A 24,492-nucleotide genomic window follows, 5' to 3' on the forward strand; every position below is an offset into this window, starting at 1 on the left:
ATCGGTGTTGGAAGCCAACCGCGAAACTCGAACGCGTAGGCGTGGAGAATAGTAGAGCGAAAGGGTTGCGACAAGGGGGTTGGTCGTTTCGGGAAGAGGTGCAACGTGGCGTAGCGCGTGCGCAGAAACGGTGCTATCGGCAGCGGCGTCGGTGTCGGCGTCGGCGTCGGCGTCGACGTCGAGGTGTCACGACGATATTTCGTGCGGTTAGTTGGCGCGCGGGGCCCCGGTGATTGGGACGGCCAAGACAGGCGCTCCGTATAAAAGGAGAAAGAAGAGACAAAAGACAGGGCCAAACGAACAAGATAAACTGTTTAAACGGAGCGACGACCACACAGTGACGACGACGACGACGACGAAGACGAAGACGATCGAACATTGAAATTTCATTCTATATATATTTTTTTCCTTTTCGCTTCTTTTCTCTTTCTTTTGCCTCTTACGAGACCAAATCGAGAATCAAAGTGCGCGCATCTCGCGGAAAAACAGCCGCGAACTTGACCGATTTCTACCCATCGAGGGTGGCAGTAATCAACGGACACACGGATTACGCGCACCATCGTACCGACTGAATTTCTATTTTGGATACCTAACGGCTCGCTTCAAGTAAGTTTCCCTGTTTTGACAGGCTGGATGTTTGATCGAGGAAGGATATACGAGCGAGCGAGAATGGATGGAAGTACAGTGTGCCCTTTACGCTCTCTCTCTCTCTCTCTCTCTGCCTCTATTTTACGCGTCGCGTCGTCATTTCTTTATATTTGATCTACGGTGAATCGCGGGTGCTTCTGGTGCTTCAAGTGTTTCAAAGTGTTTTACGTATCGTTCCGTGAGCACACGACCAACTGCCAGCCTCGTTCGTATATCCCTTGGAGATATAATTTGGATCAGAACGGTGCGTAACTTGCTTTTATTCGCTTGGACAATTCGTCGATTTTTGTGCGCGATCCTCCATACTTTATTGCCTACAGTTATAGGAGAGAAGTCTCTCTCGAGTTAATAGAGCGAGAAAGGTCGAAGAAGATTTTCGAGTCAACGCGTCGACTATCGCGAAGGTTAAGAGTGATCGGTGCTAACGATAAGATACTTAATTCGAACGAGGGTAATACGTTTCGGTTCGTGTCGGAGCAAACACGACTCTTTCTACTGCGTCGGTGAACGCGTCCTACCTTTCGCTGTAACTTTTCGTGCGCGATTATGGAATCGAAACGCGTTAAGGACGAGAATTCGAAAAACGAGGACGGTCAAAGCGACGACCTTGACACGTGTTTCGATCCGAGTGCAATGTCGCGAACGATAGATTAGGAACAAAACATCGTAAACGAGCGGAGGATCTTTAACGACTCTTCTAGTTAATAGTCGAAACTATCGTTTAGCGGCGTCGTGACTAATCGCCACGAGTCTCGTTGCATCCAACCACCGGGAACTATTCGTAGACTACTATCTAGGTATCTAGGCTCGAAGTCCGTTTATTTTTAGAAAAGCGTAACGCGAGGAGAAACGGTCGTCGTTCCGTTCGATGTTTCGTCCATCTTTTCTCACCACGTTTTCTTAACTTCTGTCCGCGTTTCTTCGATTCGCGGATCCGCCGTTTGCATCGTGATTCCGCATTTCGGTCTCGAAAGGCGGATAGTTGGAACGCGTCAGATCGAATAGGAGAGAAGAAATTTTATCGGAGAAAGTTGAATCGTTGCATCGAGTCGGTCCTCGTTAGCTGACGCGCGATAGTAACAGGTTCGACGGGACAAAAATTCTTGTCCGATCTTTCGCTCGATGTACTTGGGTTTCAACGATATTTATAGATCTACTTCATGGTCAGCCAACCAGAAAATTACACCTGTTGATCGTCGAAGACTTTGTAGTCGAAATTAGCACGATGAATGACTAATTTATTGTTTCGAAGCTAGCTTTCGTACTTGCATCGTTCGACTCGTTTTCTTTTTTTAGCTCTTTAGACGGTAGTCACCCCATTGCATTTTCGGTCGTAGGCAGTTGTGTCGAGACGATGAACGGTTCCGCGTAGGCAGGTCGAAGCGAATAAATCGACGTCGTTCGAGTTTCGAAATACAGATTGTTGCGTCGTCTTTCGAAGTAAATCGATGCAGCCAGGGTATAAGATTTCGACGGTTTACGCGTTAACGTGGATTTGAGTCAGTTCACGAAAATAGACGTTGCGAGGATAGCCACGCCGAGAAAACAGTAGTATAGAGAGAAGAAGCGTGCGACGGAACGCATGCCCCTCGACTAATAATTATAACTTCTAGGTCGAATTTAGTACGGTCGGGTAAGTTTATCTCGGTATTCGTTTCACCGATGACCTAATATTCTTTTCCCGTAGCTGCAATTCGAGACGTGAATCATTTCCTCGTGATCGATCCACCACGGTTTCCGAGTCTCTCTCGCATTCTTACCGTTTCGTTTCGAGCCTCCCCTCCAAAGCGGTTAACTCGACCGACACGCGTCGGTTATCTTTTAATTTTAACGCTGCACCGATTCATTTTTACAGAAATAACCGTGAATTACGACAACTTCGAGGACAGGCAGGTTACCCTTAAAATCAACGATTATCCAGCGACGAGATGTTTCTAGAAAGAATCGTGATCTCGAAGCGTCGCGCGTAGATAGGAAAATCGGACGATCCGTCTTCGACGTTTCGATCGCTGACCCAACAACCGAGCCGAGCGATAATTAGACTAGCAATCTTTGTCGCAATACATGCTTATCAGCGCCTTCTCATCGCGACATCGTTCGCGAAAGATATTTTCGTCTCGTCGTTACTAAACGGTGCTTCATTCATTCCATTCCTTTTATAACTACGCACGCATCGGTGCTACTTGTTATTAGGTCAACCTGTCATCGTATATATTATCATCGCGGGAGGACAATAAAATTATGCCAAGTCGTCGTAGCTGTCGTTTGTACGCGACAACCGAAAATATTGAGACGGTGGGGCGCTTACTCCGAGAACACCTGTTCGCTCGTTAATCTCGACGGTGCTCTTTCGAAAGCTACGTCTCCGTACATCTCGTTTCGAGAACCTCTTTCGCACCGTCGCGTATCGGTGCGAATCTTCGCGACGGTTGCGTTCGTTGCCCTTCGTTCATAAAAATGGGTACTCGGTTCGGCTATTTTTAATAGGAACAGCCACCAGCCGCTATCTAGGTGATTGCCAAAGGTTTCATCGAATCGAAATGCATGGCATCCTTCGTTCGATCGATCAGAGTTTCAAAATTGATGCCTGCCCACCATAGGTTTGTCCACGATCGTTGCTCCTAATAATTACATTTATTCCTCTCGCTGCCTGTTAGTCGTGTTACGTGTCCAGGTTCGAAGGATCGAGACGACCTTTTTTACTCGCAGTTTGGTAAAAGCCTACATTCGAAACGATAATTGGATCGTGGCGCGATATCTCGTTCCCGAACGTCCCTTTCGATCTTCGGTCATTCCCTTCTTCGCTTGGCACGAGTAAACCTATCCTGTCAAAAGTGTATCTCGAACAAAGAGCAAAGAACTTGCCGTTTCGAAAGGTCTACTCGAACTTTAGTTCCGTATAGCGAAAATCGAGGTCATCGACCATATAATTGTTGCACCGACGACCAAAGTTAAACGCGTTACCTTTAACTATTCGTATTTTAACTATTCGTTTTCTCTTTCGAGATCCGCTAGTTGAGCGTATTCGACTGTTCGGGAACGATTTCGGTCCATGTTAAGAATCGTTTGAATCGCGGATAGCGAAACTGTGCGACGAAACAACAACGGACATTGAGGCGCACGAAGACGAAACGAAGGAAAGGATTCGAATAAGAACGGTCGTTACGCAGCGACAACAATCTCAGGAATGTTTCGAGGCTCGTTGCCAAGTCTTACCGCTGACGTTGTAACGCTTCACCCATTCGGTCTGCTTTGCTTCGAATCCGTCGAATCGGCTTTGCTTAGATTTCAAATTTCGGACTATCGTCCTAACATTCTCGCGGTCAACAGAGAGTTATCCGTGAAAATTGTTGACACGTCCGTGATCGGAATCGAAAACGTAGTGACGCGTGGCATCAAAGATAACGTTACGCGTTTCCGCTGGGTCGTTCATCTTCGTGGATAATTCCTCGTAAAAATCTCGTAATCTCTTTGGAAATTTGGTCGAAACGTTTGATAGGCTGACGAGCTTAATCGCGGAACGCACGTTCACGTTTCGATGATCAAATGCCAAGCATAATAACCGATTACCAAGATAACTGGTTCACCTATTTTCGAGCCAAGAGCCACATTAATAATAGAGATGTTACGTCATAATTCGGCCTTGGATATCTTGGGGAAAATATGCTTGGAACCATAAATTCCACGAAAACGTGTAGATATCGCTTTCTCGTTCTCCACTCATTGGTCAGGCATTTTTCCGTCGCTTCGAGGTCACTCCCGTTCGATGAAACGATTCCCTATGATCGATCCTCGATCCGTCGATCATCGACATCGATCGATACGACAGCTATTAAAATTAAAACATCGGACAAGTATAGATTTCGCGGGCACTATCCTCGTGGAGTTATGTAAAGGTCTATTTTGAATTTGTTAGTCGTTAATATATGTATATCGGTTCGAATAACATATCGAGCTCGTGTTAGCCGCGACTTTAAAATCGGAAACGCGATCGTCCAACCGTACGTCTCCCTCGATTAATCGTCGACGCGTTGAATTCTACTAATTTGGCAGAGAGTGTAAAGAAACCGAGTTCGAAAGGAACGACGCAGCGAAATGGTTCGACCTGAAAGAAACGATCGTTGAACCGTAGGTTCGGAGAGGATCCAGAGAAACAAGGAGCGAGGTAGAGAAGATAGGTTGGATGGTGCCGCGGGTCGGCGCCGTTTGAACCGCTTTCGAAAGGATCGAACAGATTTTCTTCCGAAAGAGAAGGGAAAAGAAGAGCAGCGGAAGAGTTATCGAGTTCGAAAGGGTTAGGGTGGCGCGCCACCCGTTAATTTGGCGGTAAAGAGCGGTGCGAAGGCGGCCCGACACCATGGGGGTCGCCGACGATTTCGCGCCGAGCTTCACCCAGAAGCCGCAACTTCGGCAAGAGGACGACGGGAACCGGCTGATATTCGAGTGTCAGTTGATCAGTTCGCCGAAACCCGAGATATCCTGGTATCGTGGCGAAACCGAACTCAGCCAAGATGCTAGGACCAACTTCAAGATGCAGAGCATCGGGACGAACAAGTTTCTCGTCGTCCTGGAGCTCGACGACGTTATCGAGACCGACGCGGGACTGTACAAGGTCAAGGCCAAGAACAAGATGGGCGAGGTCGCGGCTTCGATTAATCTCAACTTCAGCCGTGAGTATCCTCCATGTTGTTTCTCATATTTAATTCATTTAAAAGCAACCCTGTCGAAATTCGCGTAAACGAACAAGTATTGTAGTAGGCACTGCAGTTTCTACCAGTGCCAATTGTCGCGTTAACGTTCTTGACCCTTCCGTTACCGGTCACGGACCTCGTCCGATGCCTTAAATCGAAATACCGTTCCCGTTTCGTTAAGACCGCTTAAGTATTCCTCGCTCGAAACACGTTCGAACGGATCGAAATAAAATTTCATTATTTTCCAGCTGTCGATGAGCCTAGAGAGAAGTAAGTCCGACGATCTTAAGCTTCGAAACGTAACAGTTTGTCGCTTCTCCAGGCTCTACTATCGCTTCTTTTCCTTTAACGCTTCTCGTGCATATATTTTTCGTTTTTTTTTTCTTTTTAATACAAGCGCCTATTATTTTTCGTTCGCTTCGCTCACCGTATCTTTTTATTTTTCTGTATGGTTTTAGCTGCGGAAGAACCAGACAGAGAAGGGTGAGTCGCTTGCTCCATTTCCCGCGAATATCTCCCCAATCCTGTGTTCGACGTTGTTTTGTCCGTTTGAAAATTTGATTTGGTTACCCCGCTAACATTATTATCGATCAGACGAAGGAAAAAGAGGAACAGGCGTAACGCGATCACCGCGACGAATTTTTCCGCTCGAACTTTCGCGTCGCTGTCCAAGGAGAAAAGGTAGAAAGGACGAGCATAGCGCAACGAGTGGTTTCATCGATAATGTTTAGACGAGCATCAAGTGCGACCGGCTAAAAATATTCGTCGCGGAATGCTCGCTATTTTTGGGCGCGTTCGCGCGTGCACGCGCGCGCGTCCGATAAGAGAAACCGACAGCTATGCCCGACAGCTTCTAACTCAGCTCCGATCGCTCAGTTTTCTTCTTCTGCCCACGCATCAGTGTCTGACTGGTCGACGTGGAAATAGCCACGAGAGAGAACATCTCCTTCTCTATTTTCATTCTAGCCAATCTTCGAACCAACGACGTTTGCTCGAGGAACGCGCCACGTCTATTCTTCGACTCGTTCGTTCTTCAATTTCTCCGTTAACGAATGTTTCTACGTGTTCCTGTAGCGATTCGCTGCGTTGGTTCGCATACGGCGATTCCTGTCGAACGATAGTTCGCGATTCGCACGGTAAATCGGCTCGAAAGTCTCCGGGACGACCGTCGAGACGTTATATTTTCGGATCGGTTCGACGGACACGCGATTCCCGTGAATTTCTAAAAGTAACGCGAGCCTTCGCCGTTTCCAAATAGCGACGTCATTTTCCATCTCTTACCTCGAATCCGCTGTCATAAATCGACGTTCGAAAGAAAAATACATAAAAGTCGGGCCGGAGAAAGAAGGCGCGATTCTTCGAAAAGAATTTTTGCGTGCGAAACGTTGGGAGCAAGAACGAGGACGTACCGTGATTCGACTAATCGTGACGAATCGACTAATCGAGTGTACACCGTCGGGAGTCGAAGAAAACAGCTGCAGCCTACTTCTTCGCTAAAGTTAGTTCCTCGTGTCGGCCGTTCTTCTTTCCTCTCGCGCGATCTTTGTAGGTTTCCAAGTTCGAAACGATCCATTCCGTTTCCCGTTTCCCTTTCTCGCTTTTCTCGAGTATCCGCGGTAAATTCGTCGCTTACAAAGTAGCCAAGAATGCCCCGAGTAGCTACGTTTCGCGAGGAACGTTCCGATTAACGTTCGCTGCCCTGCCATATTGTCAGCGAAAGATAAGAGAAAATTCGAGAAAAAACGGATGGACGTTCATCGTGGCAGTGAACGCGCTAAGCGTCCTACGTTGAACGTTCAACGAAATTAGGACGTTGAACTTGCACGTTAAAACGACTCGAAGCAAGTAGCTCGAGTGTTTCTAATACGAGCCATTAACGTTCGCTTCCTCGTAGTTAACAACGGCTCCTTGATACGATACTCTCTATTTCCTAGACTCATCGTCCAAAGAAAACAAAAGTTATTTCTGGCACCGTTTCGAGAAAATTACGATAAATCTTGAAGCTAAACGCTCGTTGCCAAAGCCTCTTTTACCTTTGTCCGATCAACCATCGACCTGTTCCACCGAACGATCGTACCGTTGCTCAACGTCGTCGTTCGTCCATTTAACGAAACAAACTTTGATAATCGTTTGTACGCGTGACGTGTGATACCACGAGTGATGTTCACGAATTAACAAGGAGTTTGAACGTTTGCCGTGTATCTCGTTACGGCGCGGCGGAAATTGAAACGCCGCGAACGAAGCCGCGAAATCATTAACCGTTGATCGGCATTTGCAGACAAATCGATGGTATCGCGCCAACTTTTGCGAAAAAGCCTGCTATCAGACAAGAAGACGACGGTAAACGACTACTTTTCGAATGTCGCATCACAGCCGATCCCACGCCAAAGGTTACGTGGTTTCACGATGGAAATATGGTCAAAGATTCACCGAGGCACAAGGTTAGCTCTTCGAACCGCGTATACGTATACTCACGGGCTTTATTTTTACTCTCTCCATTTTCATCGATCAACGATAACGATTTCAGCTCACCGTCGACAAAGATGGTCACTCGTATTTCGCGACTTTGGAAATAAAAAATGTGACCGTTGAGGATGCTGGCAAATATAAGGTCACCGCGAAAAACGAGCTCGGCGAATCTAACGCTACTATTTCCTTAAATTTCGACAGTAAGTATCAACGAAGGAACGGTAGAATCTATCGTTGTTCATTACGTATCTAAACATCGAACGTGGAGTTTACATTTGTTCGGCGACGCTTCGTTTTCACCGAAAAATGGAAAAATTCCATTCGTCGATTCGGTGCAATTAACGCGTATCTTTAGAAAGTAATTCGGAGCAAATGTAAATTCTAACGTCCCTAACGTAATTCACCTTTCAGTTTCTTTGTTTTCATCGCCTTCGCTCATTCGGGATGTATATCGATGATCCTCTCTTTATCTTTGCTTCTAAGTCTATGATTTCTTTTCACGTTTCTCTATCACCTACTATGTGTCTTGTTCTCCTCTTTTCGTTGTTTTATTATTTATTTTTTATCAGTTCGTCCATCTGTTTTCTTTTTTTTCTCCTCCAATATTCTGTCTCCATCCGTGCACACATTTATTTTTTAATAGTTTATCTCGGTCGAGCAATGAGCACGTATCGATTGTCGGCTCGACGGAGCGACGATATACAGCCCGGTTGATTCTTCGACGAACAACGAAGAGTAGATCGCAGATCAACGTCTAATCAATCTGTAACGAAACGCTGCTTCAATTACGTATTAATTTCGATTGACATTCCACGTATCCGATCCGAATTGACAAAATCCTTCACCGTAGGGAGTTATTTAAAAAGAATACCGATACATCGAACACGCGCAACCTCGTTTCTCGTACGACGTTGCGCGCGCTCCAGATATCGATATTCTTATCCGTAACCGTCGAGGATGGACTGATCGGATCGAAGGATGGAATGAAAATCGGCCTTACGCTGACGCTTCGTTAGGTTGCTACGATCTCACGTACATACAAACATACATATACATTTTTCTTCTGTTCGTTTTCGCGTAACACAACGACGCAACGTTAATCGCGTGATTTGTACGAGTAATTTATATCTGTGTTTGACGATTTACCGATTAATTCGAATCTACTAAAAGAACGTGATCGTTAATCACGCTACGAGCGTACTTTGATTACTCGTTTAACTCGCTTAACCAATCGTTGCATTTACTAAAGACGTTACACGAGTGATAAGTGTCCGTAAGCTTTTATGCGTCGCAACGGTACAAAATACAGTAAAAACGTAGACGGAAGTTTTATCGGACAAAAGGTAGGCGAAACACGGTCTATCGATAAAACGAAAGCAACCTAAGTTAGGAGATGTCGGTTGGACGGGCAGATCATAGATGTTTGGTGCGTTTTACGCGGACGGTGCGATCACGAGACGAACCGATGGAGAACCGCGAAGGACATCGTTGCCGTTGGCGATGTTCTCCGTTCGTAGGCGTTTGCGTAACAACCTCGAGGGGGAATAGGCAATCTCGAATCGATACGTGACTCTGACCTTGGATCGAAGGGCTTAAACCTTCCGCAACCAGGTCAATGAATACGATTAAAAAAAGAAAACGAAAAGCGTTCTTCGACGCAGCGACACGACGATAAGGATGCGAAGGGATTAAGCGTTAAAGATATCGTGTTAAGAGATATTGGACACATGGATCGTTTGTGTCGAACACAGGCGACGAGGCACCCGTACCGGAGGACGGTATTAAACCGACATTCACCGAACGACCAGTGATCAGGCAATCGGACGACGGTAACACCATCACCTTCGAATGTCGACTAGTCGGCGATCCGAAACCGAGTGTCAAGTGGTAAGATACCGTGCACGACCCTATCACGACGGAAGTACGCTCGAACATCACCGGCCGTACTCTACGTACAAATGTCCTTAATTTCCCTTCTTCGGCCGTGTTCGGTTTCACCGCCACAACACGACACCGACAAACAGACCTTTCGTTCGTTCGTTGTCGCGTACTTCCGGAAATCGTGTACCTTTTGGAACGTAATCAGCATGCAGCACGATTTCTCGTTTACGCGAACTAGGTATCACGGTACCGAGGAGGTGAAGGAAGGAGGAAGATTCGGCATGTCGCTGGAACTCGATCAGAAGTTGTATCATCTGGCGAGATTAAGGATAGACAACGTGGCGAAGGGAGACGCGGGCGAGTACAGAGCGGTCGCGAAGAACAAGCATGGCCAGGGAGTCGCAACGATTAATCTCAACTTCGAGGGGGGCGATAAATTGAAGTATGCATCGCTGGTATTCGTCTCGAGAAGCGGCTGCTTCTCGCGTCGCTGAAATATCCACTTTTCTTCCCGTTTTCTTTATCTCGTTTTTTTTTTTTAAACCCCGATTCTCGAGACTCAGTCTCGAACGTTAGCGGAATATTCGTCAGCGACGCGACGAGCGCGCGTACATCTCGAACGAACGAACAGATTCGATGCAGATCGAACGTTCGCGCGACGGCAAACGGAAACCGAGTGTTTCAATAGTCGATTTACGCAGAATACCGGACGGTAAGCCGCCTCGTTTCCCGAAGAAGCCAACGATCCGTCAAGAAGGAGACGTTCTGATCATGGAGTGTATCCTGGAAGCTCACCCGGTCCCGGACATAACCTGGTATCAGGGTCAGAAGTCGATCAGCGACAGCAAACGCGTCAAGATGTCACGCAAGGCGACCGGCAAGGACACTTACTTGCTCACGCTCGAGATTTCGAATCCGACCAAGGCCGATGGTGGAAATTATCGATGCAACGCGTTTAACAACTTTGGCGAGAGTAACGCCAACATCTCCCTCAATTTCCAAGGCAAGTCCTGTTCCGTGCGACCGAAAGAAACGACGCGTCTCGTTGGTCTCTTCTTTCTCGCTGTTGCTAATATACCAATCTGTATATTAACTCGAGTTTTATCTATCGTGCTCGATCGAACCGTCGACCGTATTTATTCATGCATACACATAACGCGTTGAAACTCGACGAAGAGACCAATGAGAGGTTCCGCGCAAACACCCCTTTTTTCTCTTTTCCTAGCACGTTCTCTCGACAGGAACTGTTCGAAACAATATCTCGGAAGAATATAGATTCTCTCGTATAGAATTACAGTTGCAAATAGCGTTACTTTTCGATAGTTTTCCGCGTCATTCTTTTAATCAGGTAAGTTCACGTTGCGATGTCGCTGACTAATCGTGGAGTCTTTCTCTCTTCTCGCTTCTTAACACGCGCTACCTGACCCGAATTTCGTACGTACGAACGAATTCGGTCAAGGTTATTCGTGCGTAGAAAACTAACATCGTCGAGCTAACACGAAAACGCTACTCGAATTCGTGTAAATAGAAAAACATCGCGTAAATCGAACCGAATCAACGTTTACTCGCGATTTCTGCCTAACCGTGGATCTTTCCAAGACGCAGAAGAAGGACCTGGTTTCGCGCCGACGTTCGTCGAGAAACCCCGCATCATTCCGAACGAAACCGGTACCTTGATCACGATGAAATGCAAGTGCAAGGCCAATCCAAAGCCCGAAGTTACGTGGTTCCGTGGGACCAACGTCGTCAAGGAATCCTCCAAGATCTCGATCAAGACGAAGACCGTGGAAGAAGACGTTTACGAATTGATCATGGAAATTAAGGTGACGATGCGTTCGGACGAAAATCTACGCGACGATCAAAGTCTGAATGTTCCGTTAACGTTGATTGCAGGACCCTTCGGCACCGGACGGTGGCACTTATAGGTGTCACGTGCAAAACGAATACGGCGAGAGCAACGCGAACTTGAACCTGAATATCGAGGCTGAACCAGAACCGGAAGGAGACGGGCCGACGTTCGTCGAGAAGCCGCGTATTCAGTCTCAGAATCAGGGTAAATTAGTGATAATGGATTGCAAGGTGAAGGCGAATCCAAAACCAGAAATCGTATGGACTCACGCGGGTGCGGTGGTGAAACAATCTTCGAAGATCTCGATCAGTATCGTTCAAGAAAAGGAAGATATCTATTATATTAAACTGTCTCTGAGCGATCCTGGTCCGGAAGATTCGGGACTTTACAAATGCAACATCAAAAACGCTCTTGGAGAACTAAACGCCAACCTTACGCTTAACGTTGAAAGTGAGTTTATATTTTCGATCTTTGTTTCTTTTTTTTACCGTCGTTTTAAACGCTTAACGTCGCCAATGTTTCTTCCTCAGTTATACCCGTGATCAAAGAAAAACCAAAAGTGGTAAAAATCGTGAAGAAGAAAACGGTTATAGTCGAGTGTCACGTTCTTTCGAAATTCACGCCAGACTGCACCTGGTTCAAAGAAACGCAAGCCGTGAAGGAGGACAGCAGGCACAAAGTGCACGTCGAGCAAGTGAAAGAGGTCCGTGTTACGGCTGACCGTCGTCTAGTTTCGGTCTCTGAACGTCCGACGAACGGGCTTTATCGTATTCTTTCGTTTGCAGGGAGAATTTGCCGTTAAATTAGAAATCGAACAAGTGTCGTCTGCCGACAAAGGTATTTACAAGTTAGTAGCTCGCAACGAGAAAGGAGAAGCGACGTCACAGGTTGTGGAAGTTACGGAAATTATGGAAGAAGGAGAAAAACCGAAGATAGCGTCCGGTTTGAAATCAGCGGTGAATATGTTTCTTTTCTTTTTAACTCGTTCTCGACCTCTTATCGATCGCGATCATTCGTTCGAAAACGATCACGTATTATCCGTTTCAGACGATCGAGGAAGGTAAATCGATCGAACTGGTCGCGAGCCTCTCGAAACAGGACCGTAAAGTAACCATCACCTGGTACAAGTAAGCGAATCGTTTTAATTTATTTTCGTTCTTAATCACTCTGCCGCTAAATCTATCTACGTACGCGCGATGTTTATAGAGATTCCACGGTAGTAAAAGCTTCCAAAGACATTATGATATCTTTCAACGGCACCGACATGAAACTGAACATCACGTCTGCTTCCACTTCGTTCTCTGGAACTTACAAAGTCGTTGTCAGCAACGAATACGGCCAGGACGAGTCGTCTGCCCGGCTGGTTGTCAAGGTAAGATACTCGAATACGATCGGTAATCAAATTCGACGTTACCTACACTCCCCTGTACGTTGTGTCGTCGAATCGTATCCCTTTTCCACGATTCTCGATGCCATCGATAAGATTACGGTATCGGTATCCAAGTTGACCTTGAAAGAGACGTTGGCAATCGTTGTCTGTAAGTGCCCTTAAATGTTGCATGCAATTCCTTGTCCGTATTGTAGAAGAAGGAAGAGAAGAAAGAGGAAGAAGAGGAAGAAAAGAAGAAGAAGAAGGTCGAAAAGAAAGAGGAGGAGGAAAAGAAAGAGGAGAAGAAAGAAGAGAAGAAGGAAGAGAAGAAAGAAGAGAAAAAGGTAGAGAAGAAAGAGGAGAAGAAGGCAGAGAAGAAAGAAGAAAAGAAGGAAGAGAAGGTAGCGAATATCGTTGCCAGCGTTAGAAACTTTGCTACGAAAAGCCGCTTCCTCTATTCGCTATATTTGCTCGTTTGTTTTTCAACCGTGTAAATATCCATAATTAACGCTTTATCTTATCATCCTCGATACGATACACCCGTCGCGCTATTCTAACAATACATTGGCTGTCCATATTCGTTTACACGTACATATGTACACACTTTTGTCGATTTTTCGCCGAAGCCTCCAAGGATCCGGGAGTTATCTTCGTCCTCTATTTTTTACGATGGATAATCGTTTTTTCAAATCGTCGAACGGTTTATCAATATTTTTTTTTCTTTCATTTTTTTCAAGGATATACTCGACAACAGACCAAACGGTATCGACAAACCTGCTACCAAGAAGGTAAACATGATTTTTTTGTTAATTCCGTATGAAAGGAGCAGAATTTTTTTTCGAAATGGTCCGGATAAATTTTATAACTCCGTAAATATGAAATACAAATCCAAGTACGGCAATTACCTTTTGCTCGCTCCCTGTGATCGTTACATTTGTGTCTCATCGTTTTATTTGTATTCGTTCGAAAAGTTATTGTATCGCATTTAAAAAATACTGATTGTTCAGTCGGTATCGAGCACTAATTCGATTGTTGGTTTCTTTGTTTCAGAAATTGGAAGTTATTCAGGTGAGTGACTGGCTCGAATGTTCGAATTTCACAAAGTATGCGCTCGAATCGATTCGGTCGATTTTTTCTTCCAATTGCATTGCGAACCGGTACAGACAGATTTAATCGCTCATTCCTCTAAAATAATTATCGTATCTTTTCAGCTTTATTAATGCTCAAACTCTCTGCATTAACCGATCTATGAATTTGTTTCAGCGACTGATTACTCGCGTTGCGTTAAAATGTCTACGCTGCTACTTTATGATTTATGCGAAATCCCTATACGCTCATACTTCATTTACACGCTATACGATATTTAAACATCAAACTGCTTTTACGTTCATTTTTATTATCCTCTCCTTAGAAGCTGGGCTATTTACCTCGCAAATTTTAATTTCCGTTTAGCTTTTAGTTTAGAGCATGGTTTGCTTTCTGTTCGTAGTTTAGAAGCTTGAGCTTTGCATGAGTGTCTACTGAAAATTGATCACGTTTATTCATATTCTGTTCTTTTTATAACGCGTACAGAAGGAAGAAGAAATTGCAAATAACGTTGAAGCGAGAAAATCGTTGAAGGTAAAGGTGTATAATTCTATTTCAAATGCGGGACAATTATTCCGACGAGATAATTATATTTCATCTAAACTCTGTATTTCTTTTATTTTCCTGCGTAGAAGAAACCGGAAGAAAAGGTCGAAGAGAAAATCGAAGAAAAGAAGGAAGCAGAAAAGGTAATAATGATTCGCGTTTTAGAAATGTTTGATCGTATTAAAAGCAAATATCCAAAATTTTTTATACGAACAAAATTTATCTTCGCAGAAAAAGATCGTGAAAAAGGCGGAAGAAAAGAAGGAGGTAACAATATAAAACTCGATTCGGATTCTTAACGTTCTTTTCGATGCTTAATACTTGTTCGTTTGTTCGATTTCAGGAAGCTTCGTTGAAAGCAGAGAAAACGGTAGCTCGTAAACAGTCTATCAGTAGGGTAAGTTTCGAAAATCGAAGAACGAAGTGGGAAATCGTATCGATTATTTTTTGGTTTAATTTTTGTTACAGGTGGAAGAATTACGAACAGAGAGTCGAAGAAGCTCGCTGGTATCCACCGAAGAAAAGGTAACGTTTCACTTTATGTTCGCTTATTTGTTAAATACATTCAAACGACTCACAACTCTAGCTGCGATACACGATTCGGTCGAAGCAATTCAATTATTTACTTATTTATTATTATTTTTCTTAACGCATAGACGTTCGAAGATGGTTATGCATCGTCACGACGCTTTTCTGTTCAAAAGGTACACGCTATCGCGAAACAATTTATATACATTTACACTACACATCGCGAGAAAGTACGCATGTTTCTTTACTAATTATTTCTTTTTCGTCTATTCATAGACCGAGGAGGAAGTGAAGACGGAAAGTCGACGGTCTTCCATCGTCGAACAGAAGGTGACCGAAAAGGTAAGAAAACGTTTATCGATAATCAACATTTGTGAATCATTGTTTTATCCGTTTCGTGTAGTTCTTTTGTGTAGTAACTTTCGAATCGATTACAACCTATTGTGACGTTCAAAATGTTGTCCAACATTTGTATGTACTAAGTGTTTTCGTGTGATTGAAAAATTAAAAATTCGAAAGATTGTTATCTTTTACGAAAGTAGTAAGTATCGTGTGTATTGTCCGACCTTCTTGCAATGGACACAAGAAGGGAAGTAACTTTAAATGTATAACCTTGTTTTATTGTCCGCATAAATTTACATATACACACTTGAAACACGAAACACGAACCAGGTTACAAGTATAGGATTTAGAAAACGTTATAGAACACGAACGAGTTTTCGAATCTTTAGAAGTGGGCAATAAAGGTAATTTCTGTTTTATTATTTTTGAAATTTTAGGGACAAAGTGGTAGTCCAAAGTTTAAGTCTACATATACACCTCCCTATAGCACGAAGGTACACGAAACATTCTATTACACTTTAAACACGATTCCATTAGTCGTAGCAAACTTAATCAACACTCGATTCATCCTTTCAGGATGAGCCGTATTTAAAATATCTTGTATTTAGGCGAAAATCAGAATACGAGGCGAAGGTACATAAACAATTTTTTTTTCTCTTTTTTTATAATAGAGTTCGAATAAAAATATCGATACAATTGGTATCGTGTACATTCCTACCAATAATGTTATTTTAGATTATGCCGAAAGAAAATATTAAGAAAATCGAGCCTAAGCGTATGGACGAGATCGAGGTAAACTGATTAACAACAACTTTCTTCGAAGTTCTCGTTGACAAAATTGAAATATTTCTAAAACAAAAAACATATTTATAGGACATTTGGGCGTCGGTACCAAAAGACTCCGAAATAAAACCCATTAGAAGAAAAGAGGTATACTATTTACAAACGGTAGACCTTATTCTCAAAGAAAAGTCTCTGATCCTTTACGATGCGGCTCTTATTTTTTTAGGATTCTTCAAAAATAATTTCCAAACCGAACGAAGATGATAGCAGAGCAAATACAAGATATTTACCAGTTTCACGCGAATATCGTGACAGACATAAAATAAAGGTAGACATCGTTCTAACGATTACTGTTACGTTACAAATTCTTCTTAATAAATGTTTATACGCGAGTTACAATTTATAGGATGTTACACCATCGGAACGTTTTGAACGCGATGAGAAACCATCGGTCGTCGTGCACGAGGTACGAGGCGAACGAAATCAGTTTCGTTAGCTCTTTTACCGTACTCTCTTGTTCGTTCACCCGCATTGCTTTTTATACAATTTTTTTTTCGTTTATAGAAACCACCCATATCGAAATTATATTCGCGTTCGCCCGAACCAGACGACGAGATCGAGGTAGTTTATTATTCATCTTATCGATGTCGGACGTAGCTTTAAAAAAGCATTAAAGAGTAAAATATTTTTAGGACATCTGGGCGGATAAACCTCAGGACCGCGAAATTAAACTCATTAGGAGAATCGAGGTATATATACGTTTACGTAATGTGTCCATCTAAATCAAATGTACTATGTGTTACATGGAAAATGTTTCTTATTACGTTTACGCGCGATACATTTTTAGGACGAGCCAAAATCGGCAACTAAACTACGCGTTGAAGATTCGAACGATGAAATCGAGGTAGTTTTATTAGTTAGCTATTTTGCACAATTTTATTCGCGAAACTTTCGCTAACGAATATAATCGGATAAACAATATTTTAGGATATCTGGGCAGACATCCCGCAAGAACGCGAAATAAAACCTATATGGAAAGAGGTATTTACGTGATTCGTTTGAAAATCGAGCAATAGGTCGTGTATCTTGACGGTTTAATGATTGACACAAAAATGATTGATTATTTTAGGCACCTCAAAACACTATCACACGTTTATCACAAACGCAACCAGCGTTACTCGAGGTACACACGATAATTTTACACTGTACGGAATTTTTTTCTATATTATTAATCGAACATATTTTAGGACGTCTGGAAACCGAACGATAAATCTAAAGCAAAGTCGAAATCACGCTTGTCTATATCGGCTGACAAAGTGGAGGTAGAACTGAGATATTCTTACGTTGGTTAAAATTATATTTCGATTACGCTTAAAAATTTACTACTCTTTTAGGAGGAAGTTACACCGAAATTAAAAACGATTCGCAAAAAAACTGAGTCGGAAAAGGTACATATTGCACATGTGCACACACTACATAAATATACAACACATGATATAACACTTTGTTTAACAACTACAAAAAACAATTACTTTGGTCGTTTTAGAAAGGGACAGCGGAACCTAAATCGGCCACTCGCAAACTTGACGATGCGAGCAAGGTATCATATTCTTATACTTGTATTCTCTGGGATATGCACGTGTCTCTGGATATTCGAAACTTATCGTTTAATTTTTCTTTTTTCTTTTCAATTTATAATTTTTAGAAGAAAGAATCAGAGACGAAACATAGATTTTCGACAGAATCCACCAAACGGTCTCAGGTAGAGGGAATAGAAAGCACACTTTATGACGTAACGCGAATCTGTTACATTACTCTCGTTTGTTTATTTTATATTTTTTACATGTTATACTTATTATTCATTCGTACGAATATTATTCAGGATGAAGAGCCTGCGCTAGATTCGAAAGAAAAGGAAACTATACCCGATGAAACAAAGGTACACGAAAAACACCGATTACACGACAAACATACAAAACACCCACTCTTGATTAAACCGCTCACGCTTTAAAGAGCATTAAGCAATTAACAGAACTGCTTTGACGCCAGTTAATTCGCTGAGCAGCTGCTCTAACATAAATGCGGAACTTTTAGCGAACAGAATTTATCGTTTTGATACGTTTTTAGAAGGAACAAGTCATCGCTAAAACCAAGACCGTCGGAAAGGAAGAAAAGAAGGTACAGCAGCAATTTCGTGCATACATATATATATTTCTACAAACATGTACACGACACGTTATAAATTGCACAAACATATTTCACATTACGCTTCATTAATTTTAGGACGAACTCAAACCCAAATCCACTCCGAAAGTAGAGGAACCTAAGGTAGATAACGCATACGCGATATCATATTTTTAGCTATTTAAACGTAGAATCAGAAATATTTGATACGGTGCAATTGATTTGTAGAAGGTAGAACCCACCAAACCACAGGCCACTCTTGATAAACCCGAGGAGCCTAAGGTACACGAAACAACACACAACACTTTTACGATACATAACGCGTTGTTTACTCGAAAAGTTCACTTTCGAACAATCACGAAATTTATTCACTTTTAGAAAGAGGAACCTGCCACGAAACCGAAAACCACACTTGGCAAACCGGAGCCAGCAAAGGTATACATACATATAGGAACACGTTCTCTTTCGTTTCATCTCTTTTCCCAAATCACGATACACATTTTCTTGCGCGTTACGAACACGAATCGTTTTTTCAGAAAGAAGAACCCGTCACAAAACCCAAAAGTACACTTGGTACACCCGAGGAAGCAAAGGTACCACTAAGAACACGTCACATATTTTTTTTTTCTTTCACACCTATATATTCGATACATTTTCTTCCAAGTTAAAAACACGAACAAGTATAGTTGCACGATTATTCTTTTAGAAAGAGGAACCCGTTACAAAACCTAAAGCTACACTTGGTAAACCCGAGGAAGCAAAGGTACTTAGGAACACGTTATTTTTCCTTTCATTTTTTATACACATTTTCGTACGCGTAACGAACATTAAACACGATTAGTTACACGATTGTCCTTTTAGAAGGATGAACCCGTCACGAAACCAAAGACTACACTTGGCAAACCTGAGCCACCAAAGGTACACGAAAGCAATCCTCATTTTCTACGTAACACCTATTTACACGAACTAAAGAAACACGAAGATCCTAATAAAACCGTTCGGAGACTAAAGCGACTAATTGTACTTTTCTGAATCTTCTTCTAATTCTACATAGAGACAAAGCAGTACGAGTAAACCACTAAAAAGATAAAAGGGAAGCTTTTCCAAATAAAAGGCTCCATCATAATAACTTCTATTCGTATCATTCAACCAATTCATCGTACATCGAAGAACACTGACGGATAACCTTAACATTTTCTTTTCAGCAAGTACTAAACCCGAGTCATCGCAACCAGAAATATAATATCTTTTTTTTCACAGCATACGCTAAATTTCAATCGTCGTAACAACAATCGTAACAATTCATCTATTTATAGCTTACCTAGAATCGCTGCGAGTCTCGATTCTTAAACGATATTTTTGACGCTGTCATCTTTTGTTCACAGACAGAGGAGCAAGCCAGGAAAGTCAGCCTTAAACCTGGAACGAAGGTAATTAGAACACGATACGTGCAGATCACGTCTGTTTAAAAAATACCCGTTCTATGTATCGTGCATCGATATGTACAATACTATTCTTTTAAATTACAGATAGAGGAAGAGGCCAAAACGTTGAATAAAGTAGAGCTCAAGGTGAGTATCGTTGGCTCGCTTAATCGAACCGCCTAATCCGTATAGTTATTCGCGAAATAATTTTCTCGTACTCGTATGTCGGCGTATCCGCGACGCGATATTGAACACTGTCATTTGAAATAAGCAAAGAAAATGTATTGAATATAGCCATCGACGAACAAGACCGGCGAGGAGAAATCAGGACTACGTAAACCACCAAAATACGAAATTAAAGCCGAGAGTTTTCAATCTATCCAACTTAAACCGGTTTCCAAGGGGCCTAAAAAGCCTCAACAGGCTGAAAATGGCAATGTGGTCGAGTTGAAGGTATTCCCGTCAAAGGGAATCTAAACATTTATCCTTTCTCTCTACTTCTTTCTCTTCCACTTTCTTCTTTGTTACTCTGCACATTTACGAAGAATCTGTCGAAAATCTCTCTACTGGCACACCTTATCTATCTTCGAATCCGTCGCGTTATTCTATCTTCTCGATGATTATCGAGAACAGCGTTACTCATTTAATTTTCTGCAACATGTTCTTTCTTTACAATTTTCTACTACTTACCTACGTATTTTCGTATAAACAATCTTTTCTTCGGTACTAGTAAATTTCAATTAAAATTCATTTCTTCTTCGTTTCTAAAATCTTCTTCCCTTTCTTCTTTAAAACTTTGCGACTTTTCGCCATTCGCCTGTTTCTTTATAATAATGTTACCTTCTCGTACTCACAGAATTAAACAAAAATTCATTCGTTGATCTTTTCGAATATCTCTTTTCTCCTCTCTCTCACTCTCTCTTTCACTCTCTCTACTATCTTTCTATCTTTCATTACTTGTCCTCTTTCTATTGTATAAATACTCTCTCTTCTAGCACTTACAGAATTAAATATAATTTCACTATTTTTTCTCCTTCACGTATGGAATAATTTATCGTTTATTCTTCAGCGGCTAAGACACCGATTCGCCGACTGTGTAACAAGACTGATTGTAAATAAACAAATACGAACATTTGGTGGACATTACCAAATGCAGCGGCTCTATCGCGTCTCTCCTAAAATTGACGACTTATTAACAGCATAACCATTTTCTACGATACTTATCACGAAGCTGCAACGAACATATTTTTCGAACAAACTTCTTTGCTCGGATCGATGTTTCTTCGTTTCTATCACTGTCTCGCGAATCGCTTAATTCTTTAACGAGCACGATCACGTTCGGTTCACGTTAGAACCGCGAATTAATTGTAACGAATTCGATAACGTACAGAAAACCGAGAAGACCGAGAAGGTCGAGGCGAAGAAAACGAAAGCTACCAAGTCCGCGAAGGAGAAGAGTTACGAGCTTCCGGAGATTCCAGATTACGAGAGGCCGGTGCTGGAAAAGCCTCAAGAGTTCGATTTCGGCGAACACGTGCCTCGCGACAAAACCAAGCTCGAAAGACCGGCTACACAGGTAATGTAACACCTTTGTTCGCTTTTCGGCGAAATACTCGTTTGATTAAACGAGACAATATTAGAGAAAAACGAATGTAACTTATATAAGTTATACAGAGATATTAACGAATTTTCTTTTTCACGGCCTGGCCAAGCAGAAATTCGATTCGAAGGTGAGTAATTGTTCGTTATTAATACGATAATCGGTCGAAAAACGATTTTGCCAGGTTCGCTTTACTCGAGAACCCCGCTGCCAACTACGATTTTGATCGAGACTCGTCGACGAAATCCTAGAAACAGCGACAGAAATTAGAATCGAAAAAAGATTTTTCGGACGAACATGAATCAAAATTCTCGATCTAGGATGGGGAGAGGCTCAGGGTCGGGCCGAAGACGGTGACACGAAATCCTCGCTGGTAGGGTTGCCAACCAATCTCGGTGATATTTTCCCTTCTCGTCGAACGGGACGATCGCCGACACAAATATCACGACCTCCCGTAGCAGTGATTCGGTCCGCTCGAGCGTAATTAACGCAACGCGAGCATACCCGATAGCTAATAATCGGACGGGTAAAATCACGGTTTGGCAACCGTGACGAATACCCTCCTGTCTTCTCGCGCCTCGCGTCGCATCCGGATACATGGATCGCGATAGGGGGAGGAGGGGAAAAACTATTTTGGCAAATAACCGCACATAGATTACCCCCCTCGGGTCCCCTTCGGGTCCCCCGATTTTTCGACGTGGAAACGAGGATGGAGAAAATGTCGATCGCTATTTTCGGTGTTATTGCGTTCGGCTCGTACCCGTGCCCATCTATCTCCTCCCTTTGATTTCTCGCGAGCGATTCGAGAGATCAGTCTCGATTCAGATTTCAGTCTCGATCACCTCGCGATCTCTATCGCGTTCTTTGCGTATCGTCGGAGAACCTTCGACGATTTATATCTCTGGTAAATTCGATCGTTTCGCTTTCTTCTTTCTTTCTTTCTTCTTCCTTTCTTTTTTCTTTATTTTTCTTTCGTTTATCAAATTCTATCCTTTCTATCGTCGCTATCGCGTAGCTCTCTTCCGTCCGGCCTCGAACGAGTTCGAAACTGATCGTTGACTTTCTCGTGTACGTAGCCGAAGGTACCGGAGATCAAAGCACCCGAAACACCGAAGATCGAAGTTATAAAAGACGTTACACCGACCGGAAGCAGAAAGAGCTCCCTGATACCCGGCAGTGGCACTACCAGTCGACGCGGTTCCTTGATTCCTCCGGAAGAATTGGGTCGCAGACCCAGTCTTATCATCAGTGACGAGGTATGTTACGAACCGTGTTCCCTCGAGCCGAAGGTATATCGACTACTTTTTCTGGACAATACAACGGAACGATGCAACCTTGTCCCTCGGCGTATCGCGCGCAACTCGATAGAGGCGCTATTCAATTTGTCGAGAATCAACGGAAGAGAAGTTATTCTTCGCTTCGATCGCAAAAAGTCGAGCGATAACGTTGCACCGGTTTCGTACCGAAAGGCGAAGCGATTTGCTCCGAGACGAAAAAAGTGATTAGCCAAACTCGATTTTATCGAAGAACCCGTTCGATCGAGATATCTCTGTCAAATTGCCAAACATTGTTCTTAATAGCTCGAAACGTCTAATGTCTGGCCAAAAATAATCACGATCCAGCCTATTTTCGTAGGATTACTCATTACGAAGTTTCGGTGAACGGGCGCGGGAGGTTGAAATCGACGATAAATCATAAACGACGACGGACAAGCTCCTCGAAGACTCGAAGATTACGCGTACGTGGCACACCGGGGTTGGCCGAGTTGGCTACGGCGTGCAACGCCGTTTAAACGGAGCAAATCGGTGAACGTTTCGATCGAGATGCCCGCTCCGGTTACGCGCGATCTCAATTTTCCACTATCAAGGACGGATATTTATTACTGTCACGAGCGCGTATAATGTACATGTATATCATCGTCGAACACGCTTTACCAATTCGCGGTGATAAAATTGAGATCGAGCATAACCGCGGCATCGGGAATATCTAGCCCTCGAACGGATAGAAGAGTAGATCGCGCGAAACGATAGACGAGAAACGTAGGTAGATCAACGGCCACTGCTGATTAGTCCTAGAATTGTTGCAGTTTTTTTTCCTTTTATTCATTACTTTCTGTTTCTTTTCGTTTTTTTTTCTTTCTCTTTTTTATTTGGAGTTTCGTAGCAACGTCAGTGATTTAGTGATCCCATTGGTGATAGTCCGTTTAGAAGTAGACGACCACGCGACGTGAACCCCCGACTCGTTACGCGAACACAGCGCAACACCGTCGGTCGGGTGTGCACGTCGACGTTAGCGTCGGCATAGCGTGATAGCTAGTTCAGCATCCCACTCGTGAATCGTCCAAGCAGCCCAGCTTCTGGAAAACCATCAATCCCTCGCCAACCCTGTTCGATTCGCCTCTCGTCTCGAGAGTTTTTTCCGTTCATCGAAAGACCAGATTCGCTCGAGCCTTTCGGAAAGAAAGGCAAGAGGAGTTTTCGCGGTGAAAAAAAACCGATGCTCGTTGCGCGAGCAAAGCGGTGCGACGTTCACGTCCGCGTACGAGCAACCGTCCGAATTTCTACGGATTAGTAAAGGACAGTTTGGTTCATAGGAGAATAGGAAGCTGCGACCAGGCGAGGTGGTGGACGAGCGCAAGGTGAGAAAAATCACTGAAGAAACTGAATGCCTCGTCTGCAACCTTACAAACACTACCAATTGCACTCGTTTCGCGTTTATTATTCTCACTTGTTCCGTTACTCACACAAGTTACTTCTACCGCGCGCACTTATCCGATGGAACGTTGAACGAAGAGCCGCTTTTTTCGAAACTTTGAGTAATTACGAATTTTAAAATACTCTCGTTACAAAGAACGACTCGTGCAATTGCACGACGTTCGCGTCTCTTCGTTCAATCTTGCCTGCACATCGCAATCACGATTTTCCTCTTTTTTTTTTTTTCTCCTTTTTCTTTTATTCTCATCGTCGGATTTATCTACCGGATTCTTACTTCGTACGAACTCGCGTCCAAAAATTGACTGAAAAAGCTGTCTCTTCCCAAGAATTTTCCTTTCGATTTCTGGTCGGATATCGAACGGATATCACGTCGAGTTG

General features: G+C 43.2%; 1 protein-coding gene across 6 annotated transcripts in view; it reads left to right on the top strand.

Moving 5' to 3' along the window:
• Window positions 1-201: 201 nt before the first annotated feature.
• The window catches only part of bent (projectin protein bent), a 61,965-nt gene continuing 37,674 nt past the window's right edge, over window positions 202-24,492 (top strand). Inside the window, exons 1-51 of one of the 6 annotated variants that reach the window (XM_076538296.1) lie at window positions 202-606; window positions 4,781-5,318; window positions 5,798-5,822; window positions 7,618-7,780; window positions 7,867-8,008; window positions 9,560-9,695; window positions 9,928-10,131; window positions 10,391-10,692; window positions 11,295-11,512; window positions 11,583-11,988; window positions 12,069-12,241; window positions 12,324-12,494; window positions 12,586-12,665; window positions 12,745-12,910; window positions 13,123-13,308; window positions 13,645-13,695; window positions 13,958-13,975; window positions 14,480-14,527; window positions 14,626-14,682; window positions 14,771-14,806; window positions 14,883-14,936; window positions 15,008-15,064; window positions 15,344-15,409; window positions 16,145-16,201; window positions 16,283-16,339; window positions 16,419-16,520; window positions 16,599-16,658; window positions 16,757-16,813; window positions 16,885-16,941; window positions 17,040-17,096; window positions 17,180-17,233; window positions 17,322-17,375; window positions 17,440-17,514; window positions 17,587-17,640; window positions 17,739-17,792; window positions 17,898-17,954; window positions 18,075-18,131; window positions 18,320-18,370; window positions 18,476-18,520; window positions 18,605-18,658; window positions 18,755-18,811; window positions 18,913-18,969; window positions 19,083-19,139; window positions 19,238-19,294; window positions 19,762-19,806; window positions 19,906-19,947; window positions 20,095-20,253; window positions 21,191-21,376; window positions 21,516-21,530; window positions 22,477-22,656; window positions 23,994-24,038. In XM_076538296.1, coding sequence (XP_076394411.1) covers window positions 5,006-5,318; window positions 5,798-5,822; window positions 7,618-7,780; window positions 7,867-8,008; window positions 9,560-9,695; window positions 9,928-10,131; window positions 10,391-10,692; window positions 11,295-11,512; window positions 11,583-11,988; window positions 12,069-12,241; window positions 12,324-12,494; window positions 12,586-12,665; window positions 12,745-12,910; window positions 13,123-13,308; window positions 13,645-13,695; window positions 13,958-13,975; window positions 14,480-14,527; window positions 14,626-14,682; window positions 14,771-14,806; window positions 14,883-14,936; window positions 15,008-15,064; window positions 15,344-15,409; window positions 16,145-16,201; window positions 16,283-16,339; window positions 16,419-16,520; window positions 16,599-16,658; window positions 16,757-16,813; window positions 16,885-16,941; window positions 17,040-17,096; window positions 17,180-17,233; window positions 17,322-17,375; window positions 17,440-17,514; window positions 17,587-17,640; window positions 17,739-17,792; window positions 17,898-17,954; window positions 18,075-18,131; window positions 18,320-18,370; window positions 18,476-18,520; window positions 18,605-18,658; window positions 18,755-18,811; window positions 18,913-18,969; window positions 19,083-19,139; window positions 19,238-19,294; window positions 19,762-19,806; window positions 19,906-19,947; window positions 20,095-20,253; window positions 21,191-21,376; window positions 21,516-21,530; window positions 22,477-22,656; window positions 23,994-24,038 — 4,974 coding nt within the window. In that variant the 5' untranslated portion in view covers window positions 202-606; window positions 4,781-5,005. Of the gene's footprint in view, window positions 607-4,780; window positions 5,319-5,587; window positions 5,610-5,797; window positions 5,823-7,617; window positions 7,781-7,866; window positions 8,009-9,559; window positions 9,696-9,927; window positions 10,132-10,390; window positions 10,693-11,288; window positions 11,513-11,582; window positions 11,989-12,068; window positions 12,242-12,323; window positions 12,495-12,585; window positions 12,666-12,744; window positions 12,911-13,122; window positions 13,309-13,644; window positions 13,696-13,957; window positions 13,976-14,479; window positions 14,528-14,625; window positions 14,683-14,770; window positions 14,807-14,882; window positions 14,937-15,007; window positions 15,065-15,343; window positions 15,410-16,144; window positions 16,202-16,282; window positions 16,340-16,418; window positions 16,521-16,598; window positions 16,659-16,756; window positions 16,814-16,884; window positions 16,942-17,039; window positions 17,097-17,179; window positions 17,234-17,321; window positions 17,376-17,439; window positions 17,515-17,586; window positions 17,641-17,738; window positions 17,793-17,897; window positions 17,955-18,074; window positions 18,132-18,319; window positions 18,371-18,475; window positions 18,521-18,604; window positions 18,659-18,754; window positions 18,812-18,912; window positions 18,970-19,082; window positions 19,140-19,237; window positions 19,295-19,761; window positions 19,807-19,905; window positions 19,948-20,094; window positions 20,254-21,190; window positions 21,377-21,515; window positions 21,531-22,476; window positions 22,657-23,993; window positions 24,039-24,492 lie in introns of all 6 variants that reach the window. The other 5 variants (XM_076538291.1, XM_076538292.1, XM_076538293.1 and 2 more) reach the window with 5 other exon arrangements.

Source organism: Megachile rotundata, chromosome 12, assembly GCF_050947335.1.
Source record: "Megachile rotundata isolate GNS110a chromosome 12, iyMegRotu1, whole genome shotgun sequence".
Taxonomy (NCBI): domain Eukaryota; kingdom Metazoa; phylum Arthropoda; class Insecta; order Hymenoptera; family Megachilidae; genus Megachile; species Megachile rotundata.